Consider the following 10,993-nt stretch of genomic DNA (forward strand, 5'->3'; position numbering starts at 1 on the left):
TGGTATTTTTGCGCCATTTAGTCCACCTAATCACTGAATTTAGCCATTTTCCTCTTCTTCAGCTTGCATTCGTGACGTCACTATTTCCCAGAATTCCCAAGTTTTCCGGCATCTAAAAATAGAATCAACGCGTGTTTTGACTGGATATTATTAGTCAGGGCATTATAACGCCGAGCCGATATTGGTATAAAAGATAATAATGGGGTTTATCTTTTGGGAAAATTAAAAGACTAATGGTTTTCCTAATCCCATTGTTCCCATTGGACAAACGAACATCCTCAACTCGAATAAACTCGTAATGTAGCCTTGTATAATAACAGAAATCAATTAAATCATTTTTAATTGTAATGAACAAATCATAAGAAATTCATATTTCACAACAAATTATCCAAATCATTAAAAAAAAAGTACAGAATTAATTGCCAAGATTTTTTGTTTTTTTTTATCATCTGGAATGTCATTTGTTCAAAGACAAGTCCACAGTATTTGATTGATGTACAATGGGTGTTTGGTTTGACTACTGTTGGTCAGTTGAATTGAACTGTATTTGCCAGAACAATTGTTGATATTTTATGGACCATGAATAAAATTCAATTTGTAGAAAAATCTTTATGAACAATTTGGAAGAATATTACAATATTAAAAGTCTAGTAAGCATATTAAAGTGCTCAAGTATAAACATAAAAGTTCAAAATATAACTTTTGTTTCACAGTCAAACAATAAATTAACAAAAACAAAATAAACCAAACAAAATATCAAATTTCTAAAACATGAGAATATGGTCCATTTGTAACACAATTAAAAACTTGTCTGTTACCATAGGTACCAAATTTAACTGTTTTATCACATTCTTTAGATTTACTGTTATCCATGACAAAAGATCCACACAGTTCCACAAATTTACTATACAGTTTCAGTCCAGTTTCTTTGTCTATATTTCTATGATATTGCATAACTTTTCCTTTTAAAACCCCACCTAAGGTTGCTTGAGGTATAATCAAAATATCACCGGGTTGATCTAAAACTGAAACACGTTTTCCATCCTCTTCTATTTCACTTAATTTAGCTGTTGTTATACTCTTCACTGAAAGATAATAATTAAGTCTTTAATTTACATGAGTCAAAAAAAGGTCCATGGTCTTGTCTAGCATTCAGTCCATAATGAAAACACTTTATTTTACATAGGTCAGAATTATGTCCATTATGCCAAAGTCATAGGGTCCCGACTAGACAAACATAACCTTTCACTGAAAGAAGAATAAAGCCCATAGAAAAAACATTGAAGTTCAAATCTATCTATATAGTACTATAACTGGGCTTATACATTTTGTTTTCAAGTTATCTGATGTTGATAGTAGAGTAAAATCTACTCAATTTGTGCTATTAGTTTGAACATAACACTTACCTATTTTGTCTAAAATATCTTCAGTTGCACCTTTTAGAAAACACACATACACTATCAATCCAGGTCCAATCTGCAAGGGAAAATTTATATAGTTTTCACTCAATGTGTCTTGCAATCTTTCAATCCATTCAATGATCCATAAACAAAATGAACAAAACAAAGGGTTAAATAACTTTTCAAATCTATCATTGAACCATTATCAATTCCGAAATAACTGCTCTACAGCTAAAGCATTGATTGCATCATATTCATTCAAGTTTTTTTTTTAAAAATCTGTGCAATTTGACTGGTACCTCCACAAACTTTGCCTCACTGTTCACAGTTTTGGGTTGAGTTTGAAGCCTGGCAGATAAGCATTGTTGTAGAATGATTCGAGACTTTGGACCACTGTCTGCCATATCTCAGAAGAACTACTATTTGATAAATTGTCCACGCTGCAAAGCTTCAAATAAAACTTCAGTTTTCCTTTTTTGAGAAAAGGGGCATAACTCTTTTTACATGCCGCTTATATCAATAACAAAAGAGAATCTTCGTTTCTTATGCAAATTCAAGTAAGAATTTGTGCTGATTTTTTCTGTCTTTTTAAAACTTATTCAATGAATATTCAATGAATATGTTTTTAAATGCTAACAAAATTACATCAAGCGACGAAATATTTGTATATGATGTAAGCGATTCAAGATGTCTGCGCCCATGGGTCACGATCGTTCTCCAAGAAGAGCAACAGTTGCTGACGATGACGAGGAAGATTTGGTTGTGAAACTGTTAGATAAAACAGGATGTGGTGACGAGCACTATGCCGTCCAGGTACGGAAATCTGTCATGTCATACTGATATTGCCATGTAAACACTTTTTCCACTTGAAAATCCATTATGTAACATAAAAAACCGAAAGTAGAGATGTAAATAAATGATAAGACATAGTGTTAATGGATAAAATGAGTGTTATGTTCAATGTATAACATTATCTTCTAAATGACTTGCAGGTCATTTGTTTTGTCTCTGGTTGATTGTATTGATCTAAGCGTTAGTGTCCTCTACGATTTTGACTAATCTGAATGCTGTTGAATGAATGTATGAATAGATTTGTGTTTACTTTGACATATCACCTCCAAATTCAAACTGAGACCTTGGAACAACCATATTCACAGTATGTGTATTCAGCATAAGATTAGGTTCTTCCCCACAATTGTGAAGTATTTGTTGCATTGGTGGGAATACAGATTCTTCTTCATAACCCCTGTTCAGTACAATAGTTATTATAGGATTTTATTCACCATTTTTCTCAATATTTCAGGAGTGTATGTTTGATAAGAAGGACTGGAGACAGTGTCAAGATATACTCAAGGAATTTAAGGCGTGTATGGACAGAAATCAAAAGAAGCAGAACTCTAAATGATGCTTATTTAAATATATGCCAACACTTTTGTATATTTTTAATCTTGACTTGTACACATGGATATCCATCTGTGATGTGTGCCTTTTGAATATTTTTCCAACTCTCTTCATTGTTTATCATCAATAGAATAATGCCAGTTGGCAATAATTGTGTAACTGATGTCATACCGGTAGTGGTTAGAAACAGTTGGTAATGATCAGAGCTTGATGGGTTTGTGCGAAATTCTTGAAAAACAGAACCACAGGCTAATTGTGTTCAACAAAACATTTTATTAAGTGATTATTGAATTAAAAATAACAATATTTGAAGAAAAAGTTGTAAATATTATTATTCTATTATGCTTTCATGTTTAATTGGTGTTTAATGTTATGGGTTCAGAACAGATACTCTTTAGGTTTAAGTAAAAGTGAAAGAAACAAATTATGTTTGACAAGTTTGAGAAGTCTGATAAAATAAAGTTTTCCTACATTTGCTAATTACAAATTGTGTCTCTTTTCTTTGGGAACTAGGGTGTAAAAAGAATTCAAGAGTAGGACTATGCCTATGGATAACATTCTGAGATAAAAGTGACAATATGATTATAGACAGGATATTATCTCAATTTTTTTTTAGGGTATCTTTCGAACTTAGAAACATTATACACCAACCAATGTTATTTCATATACTATCTATTTATATATATATCATGTTTTATAAATAAAAATCTCATCACAGCCTTTCAGATATTATATTAAACCATCAGATATTGAATGTATATACACAGATTGACAATTCAAATATATACATATAATATTAAAAACAGATGAAATATTTTCATATTATTTACATTAACCCTTTCAACCCGAGTGATCTAATAACAAACAATATACCTGAGCGACTGGCAAAGCAGCCAAAACCAAATGACATCACATCAGGAAGTATTATTCCTTGGAATTCAGGGTTTATGATATTTTATTTTATTTACACTCAGAGTGTTCAAAAGGTTAACAGCTAATAATACCTGATCACCTTTCTGTTATGAGTCATCTGTTCCAGTTTCATCTGTAATCATGTCGTATGCAGAAAAAAATTGAAATAATATTGTAAAACTAATACAGTACATTTACATTTTGATTACAAAATATTGACAAACAATACCAGATTGTACACAAAGTACAAATAAATATGAAACATTTGTATGTCTCTAAAGAAATACAGTCAAATTAATATATGTATACCATCTGACCTATTACTTTTTAAACGACATTGAAGATTAGACATCACAATAATAAAGGTAAATTTTATGGTATATTTAATTCTGAAAAGTGAGCTCTATCAGCTGGTAAATCAAATATTAAGATGACTGTATCCCTTTAAAAAAAGATTTGATCTTAAGCAAAGCACTATTGATATGAAAACAAATATAATCAATATAAAATAACATTTCATTCTACCAACTTCAGTAAAGCCCTTTTTTATATTTTCCAATTTGTTACCACTTTACAACACATAAAATAAAATAAATCTTATTTGTTGTCTACTCCTTGTAGACAACAAACATTTACATCAGGAGAGAGTGACTAAAAGAACATCATGTGAATATAAAGGTCTCCAGAAAAGTTGGAATGTTTTGCACCATTTTGATGAGAAATACCAATTGTATTTAATGGGTCATATTGTAAGAAATTGTATAATTGAGCTAGTATGATCATAGAATTCTATTGCAGTTCGATGGTATGATATATTTACAATTAATTACCATTTTTAAAACAAAATATTCTATAATGAACAATGATTGATATGGAATGACTAGCAAATAGTGGCTTTTCAATTATATAAATATTAAAGACTGTAAATTACATGATAAAACATAATAAGCAATATAATAAAGAAGTTTTTATATATTTCAAATTTTCATTTTTTGAAAAGCTTACATTACTTGCTAATAATAAAAGTATCAACTCTAGTTGAAAGATATTTGTGCATCTTGGTATGATTCAAATCATAAACATGAGCAGACTACTTCAAGGTAGTGAAACCAATAGAAAACGGGCTATCTATCCTACCTCAAATTGAAATAGACTGGTGATCTTTAAGTTTTGAATTGTCCTTGAATGTGCATAAAAATCTTTGCTCAACTTTAAATGAGCTTAATTTGTTTCATATTAATTTTTAAGCTCTTAAACACATATCAGCCTACATAAAACAAGAAATAAATACTAAGAACTGGATGATATTTTCTATGTAATGAAATTGATGAATCTACAAGAGTGATATGTAAAGTTTTTATAATGATGTATCCTGTATAACTGCTGCTCCATTATTTTGTTTTAAGTTTTTAAGTTGACCATTTCCAACATGGCCGTTAGCAACATGTCCATTTAAAGGCTTAGAGGGTACTGCTGTATAGATTTCATCTTCATCATCATCATTTAAATTTGTGTCCTCATCCAACAAACCTGGAAACAAAGTTCAAACAAATTAAAATATGTACTTTTTTCTCCACATTAATATATGGTAAGGGCAAACCCATGCAGTGTGCAAAGTTATTTTACCAGGACAATATAACACTAATGCATATACATCTACTCTTTCAATTCCAATATCAATCACTGAAATACTGTTAAGAGTTTCTTTAATTCATAGCCTTTAATACATTGGCCTTGTATTTCTATCTCTGCCAAATGACTTTGACTTCTCTCCAACCACAGTGACTCAAAAAAGAAAATTTTCAAGTGCTGTCCACTTGTCAACCAAAGAGCCTCATTTATTGGACTTAATGATATTTTATCCATCTTTTTGTAACTGGAAAATCTATTTATTGAACTTAAATTCTATGAAAAACATAAAATAATTTCTGATGAACTTAAGACATGTAGAAAATGATTGATAAATTAATTGTTTTCTAACCTGTTATTTCCAGATCCCAAGTCTGTAATGGTACCTCTCCATTAATTAAATATAACACAGATCTACTGGGCCATAATAAATGTATTAAAACTATATATCCTAATATCTCAGCTGCATATGATATACCTGAAATATAGATGATCAAACTTTAGTTCTGAACCAATATCAGTTAACATCATGATCACCAGACTGTCATCAGCTGAACAAGTTAATAACCCAAGATCACCATTGGTTTGACATTTTCACCGTGCTACAATTCATTTGGAATATGAAACACTCCACAATGAATAAATCAATCAAGGAAATTTTAGGCAAAATCCTACAGATAAATTTTCTTTTTTCACTGTTTGCACATAGCTTTCACTGTACAGACGTCTTCTAAGACATCAAGATTCTAAATCATGAATAGGTTACCTCCCTTTAATATTAGCAGACTATAAAACAAAGACCATCTGATGTCCATAGGATACAATAATTCACATTTTCGCGATTATTGAATTCAGAAATTACTTTTTTAACTTGAACAATTCTTTTTTTAATTCAACATTTTCCATTAAATTGTATTCATTAGATTAACATGACTGAGTCTATTTACTTATGTTGAAGTATGAAATTTCAATTGATTGTAGAAAAGATATCCTCATTAAATGTCGAATCTTCCTATGTGAAACAACTTAGGCATGAAAATTCAATGGGTAGCAAATGTAATATGCATAACATTTCCATTATATCAAATTTCAACTTCAAGTATTTGCGGCCTTTATTATATATATATATTTATCTCTTCTACTTCTGGTCATTAAAAAAGAAAATAATGCGATGATTTTTAACAAAAAGTCTTCATCATCTCCTTGTCTTCGAAGCAGAAGAGCTGGTTTGAATATCTATATTAAATTTCTTATATCTGAACATGTGGTGCAAGCCAAAAGTAGAAGCAAGGAAATATAATTATGTATATATTTTTTAAGGGGAAATGGTCACAGTAAATAATGGAAAAGAGTTTTATTGTATTATACTCCTGTTTAATTTAATACCTTATCATTTCACCTGATGATTGCAATCTTAATTGCTAAAACATCGTGTTGCAATAAAACCAAGGAGTAGTGTACCATAAAATTGTGTTCCATTTTTTATAGGAATATTATATACTTACTTAAAATAGTTTTATATCTCCACAGAGCAGAAATCTGTGAACAGATGAGCACTAACGCTGGTAAATACACAAACCACACCAGAAAAAACGCACCAAAATGTTGGAAAAACTGTAATCGGTCAAGATGGTGACCTTTTTGAGATGTTTTACGTAGTTCATATAAAAACCAGATCATGATTACAAGACGGAATGCCAGTGTGAGATATCCAGGATAGGTCTGCCATTTATCTGTATTAATAACAGGATCTAATAAAATCTGAAAAATTAATTTATAAAGTTTCATAGAAACAGAATTTGAAGTTGGGGCAATACGCAAATAGCAGAAATCAGTTGCTCTTTAGACTCTCCTCCTAGCTTTACTAACTTGACAACATTACATTGTACCTTGGATACATTTATAAGACAAAATGGCTATTGATATTGTTTCTAGAAATTACTATTGTACAAGCATGACAACTGAAATTATAGTTCAAATCTTTCACAAAGATTAAAAAAATGCTGATGACTCGTCATCTGCTTTCAAGACTCAACAAGGTGGTGGCTTTCAACCCTAGCCTATCTAGATCACTTTCACTCACTAGTTTCAATGGTTGAAATGAATTCATTCAGAGAAACATTTAGAATATACAGCTGTACTTACCAAATTCCAAACAAAGAGTACAATATTTAATATTGTATAAAAACCCCAGATTATATACATCACAATTTTACCAGGCAGAGCATCTGTTGTAATACCCCATCCTTTCGCTATAAATATTAAAAATAACACAAAAAAACACTGAGAGGCTAACGCTAGAAAGTTACCAGTCACTGCAAGATAGGTATATCCAGTACCTAATATTGCTATTAATAAAACATATAAAAAGTTTGCTGCTATTCCTGACATCTGTAATCCAATACACACTGAGAGAATTTGAGTTATAGCGTGTTTTTGTTTAAGATAAACATAAATCCACATCGGGAGAATTATCACACAAATCACTAAAGCTGTAAGATGAATTTCGAACACATCGTGCATTTCAAATGAAAACTGATGTTCGAAGGGGTTGTAATGCTTTAAATCTGGATCCCCATTCACCAACCAAATATCATAATCTATTGTCACATTGTCACTAGATGTGTCATGCCACTGACAAGATGGCTGACTGCCACCTCTATCCAGCTGACATGATACTATACTTAGAAACCAGTATCTGAAAAAGAAAATGAAACACATCAAAATATATTCCAGTTTGCTAACTTTACTCAATGCCATAAGTACTCATAACAGAAAATTGACCCCCATTTATAACAAACTATCTTAATAGGGATATTAAGATATTCCAAACATTTTGGCTTATGAGATAAGCTCTTGTCAAATATACAGAAACTTATACTGAAAAATATAGAATGCCAAACAAACATTAAGAGCTATCAATAGCGATACAGCATTATCAAAAACAGACACAGAGAAGCAGTAGGTGTCCCAGAAAAGTGAGCCGGAACTGCCTTGCTATCTACAACTCAACTCAAGTTTGTATATTTTGAAATTCATTCAAGAGAATGCCTAAAGCCATATTTGTACTTTGAGACAAACTTGGTTGTATACCAGTATCAATACATTTCGAGGTAGATTTTTTCATGTGTCTGCTGGCATATATTGTGTTTTATGTCCTACTTTCCTGCATCTGATTGGGCTAATGAAAACGAACAACGTCATGCAGTAATAGAAATTTTGCCAAACCAGTTGCATTAGACTTTTCTGTTTAATTTCCAACTTGTTGAAAGATATTCGTGCAGTCTGTAACACATGGGATTTCAGTTTACTGTCTCATTCAAATGACTACATGCTTATCAATTTCAGCATCTTTGGACTGTATTACTTACAGGGGAAAACAGGAAGAATAAAATCATCTCCACCTGAACCCTTGACCTCTATATTAGGAGCAAGCATGCAACTAGACACCCCAAACAACTGCTAGTAACTCCTTTTAAAATTGGCTACAAAAAGCTAAAAAATTGCTCCCGCATAATATGGCACTAACCATTTTTTAAATATTGATCAATGAAATTATTATGGCTGCATATATTATTCATAAAACTTATCTAAATCTGCACAATCCTGATTATATCAGTATATAACAATATGTATAATTCAATACACAAGATTCATTCACTTAGTCATTAGTTTAGCTTCACTTCTCTAGATCAGGGAATTATATAAAATGAACATAAATGCTGATTATTGAAGTGATGTTTGTTAATTTTAACCTTAATTTGATTGTCACAAACACAAGACAAACACCATTTACACATTTAGTCACCTGAGGACAACACATGTAAATTGTTTTAAATTTATAAAAGAAGTGTTTTATTCAATAATTACTGTATTGTGCTTGTGATATGAGTTCCTCACTTTTTAAATGTTGTGATCAAATGTTAAAAATATGATTGAAATATAGATTGTTTGAGTTTTTTCCTAGTGGTTTGAATAGGGCTCATCAACATTCCAAATCAAAATTAGATCACAATTTTGTTTCGTTAATATTTATTTTGTCTGTCTCCATTGTAATCCAACAAAATTTATACCAAGGTCACATACTGCTGACGTTTCAAGCTAGAAGCTGACAATCAAGCACCCCTCTCCCGCCGATCAATCTCTCAATGGGCATATCGCTCTACTTTGGGTTAAGCTATCTCACAATTCATAGTCAGTAATTAGACAGAACTTTGCATGACAAGCTGTGATTGGTTAAAATGACAAAAGAACAAATGTAAGGATTGGGCTCAACATATACTATGTATTGTTTATTTCTATCTCACTAATTTTATCAGATATCATGTTTGAACTGATACTATAAGGTAACAATTTATGCAAACCTATTTACATAATTGATAACTGACCAGAGTTCATCTCATGCTGTTGACACGTGTTTCGAATAAACAACCTTCATCAGTACAGTTTTATTAGAAATAGGGTTTAACTTTTCAAAATGAGACTCTGGGCAATAATGAACACAAGCTCAGGGGAAGTTCTTATGATTTTAATCATTAAGATTTTGATTAGTTGCATTGGTGAACACACCAGTATCTTTTAATTTCATTTTAGAGAAGCAATTTTCAAGAATAGTAGCATTGGTCTACTTTTTACAATAGACTATGGTCCTAAAATGGGCATAATATTTCCACCAGTTCAAATTAATGGCATATTGACAAGTTCATTAACATACTGGTAATTAATTGTAATTCATGTGCCTATCGCGGGCCATTACCTTTGCCACTAGTCTGATTGCTTGGTGTAATTGGCGTAGAAATTATTGTTGTTTAATCAATATCAAAATTGATTCTGAACTCACTTCTTCAAATTTAAAATTTTACTGAGGCGCCACAGACGTCATCATCGTTAATAACAGACCTCCATGACAAGAATATTATGTAACCATGTGACGACCAGCCCAAGAATATCATTTGAATGGCAACAATGTGAAAAAACACAAAACTCATTATGTAGATGAGTACCGGTATATTGAATTGAATTATCAATCGAGTGGGAAGGGATGGAATTAATTAGATGATCTGATATAGAAATGCCTGCACGTGGCTGAATATATTTTAATAATTCCCATTATCCTACACAATTTTCATATCATTTTTAATTATCAACTTAGAATACATTAACTTTCACTACATTAATCAATGAATTTGACATTTAAATTAATTCTGAGATAATATCATTATTAAACTGTTTCAGACAATTTATTTATAATGTCTATTGTCTGACTTTTAAATATTATAGACTCATAGACTCATAGTAGAATTCTCTCTTTTGTCATTTTCTCTTCAATGCATCAAAACTGTTACATATTTTTTTCCGTTTTCTATTGTACCTTGTTATAGCGGCCAAGACAATTATTAATCAACGCAAATGCACATAGCCATTTTTATGTTTTGTTTTGTAAATATAGACACACACACATGACTTGTGAATAATATATGTGTACTCTATAAGGCTATAATTTTTGTTAACAAATTTGACACCTCATACAAGGCTATTTGGAAAAAGTGTACCAGTCCCATCATTTTATTGGGGGGGGGGGGGAATATCCTAGTACAATAGCGCCTAATGCTGCTTGATAATCAATGAATTCATTGCCATCTACATCGAGA

The 10,993-nt window shown here is 31.1% G+C and overlaps 2 protein-coding genes across 2 annotated transcripts in view; both read right to left on the reverse strand.

Annotated features, from left to right (window-relative positions):
- Positions 1-324: 324 nt before the first annotated feature.
- On the reverse strand, positions 325-1,828 carry LOTGIDRAFT_189561 (hypothetical protein). Its single transcript, XM_009056867.1, has 3 exons — positions 1,700-1,828; positions 1,407-1,476; positions 325-1,085 (listed from the first exon to the last, which is right to left on the reverse strand). The coding sequence occupies exons 1-3, from the start codon at positions 1,802-1,804 to the stop codon at positions 757-759; spliced, it is 504 nt and encodes a 167-aa protein (XP_009055115.1). The 5' UTR covers positions 1,805-1,828; the 3' UTR covers positions 325-756.
- A 3,861-nt stretch (positions 1,829-5,689) lies between these two features.
- Positions 5,690-10,993, reverse strand: part of LOTGIDRAFT_118765 (hypothetical protein) — a gene marked incomplete at both ends in the record, with an annotated part of 8,170 nt that continues 2,866 nt past the window's right edge. Inside the window, 3 exons of the mRNA XM_009056868.1 lie at positions 5,690-5,820; positions 6,848-7,103; positions 7,488-8,040. Coding sequence (XP_009055116.1) covers positions 5,690-5,820; positions 6,848-7,103; positions 7,488-8,040 — 940 coding nt within the window. The remainder of the gene's footprint in view (positions 5,821-6,847; positions 7,104-7,487; positions 8,041-10,993) is intronic.

Source organism: Lottia gigantea (genome assembly GCF_000327385.1).
Source record: "Lottia gigantea unplaced genomic scaffold LOTGIsca_29, whole genome shotgun sequence".
NCBI classification, from domain to species: domain Eukaryota; kingdom Metazoa; phylum Mollusca; class Gastropoda; family Lottiidae; genus Lottia; species Lottia gigantea.

Coding starts and splice junctions, on each gene's coding strand:
- LOTGIDRAFT_189561 (XM_009056867.1), bottom strand. CDS start 1,804: ATGGCAGACAGTGGTCCAAAGTCTCGAATCATTCTACAACAATGCTTA. Junction 1,477..1,699: donor GTGAGGCAAAGTTTGTGGAG/GTACCAGTCAAA, acceptor TTTCCCTTGCAG/ATTGGACCTGGATTGATAGT. Junction 1,086..1,406: donor AGATATTTTAGACAAAATAG/GTAAGTGTTATG, acceptor ATTATCTTTCAG/TGAAGAGTATAACAACAGCT.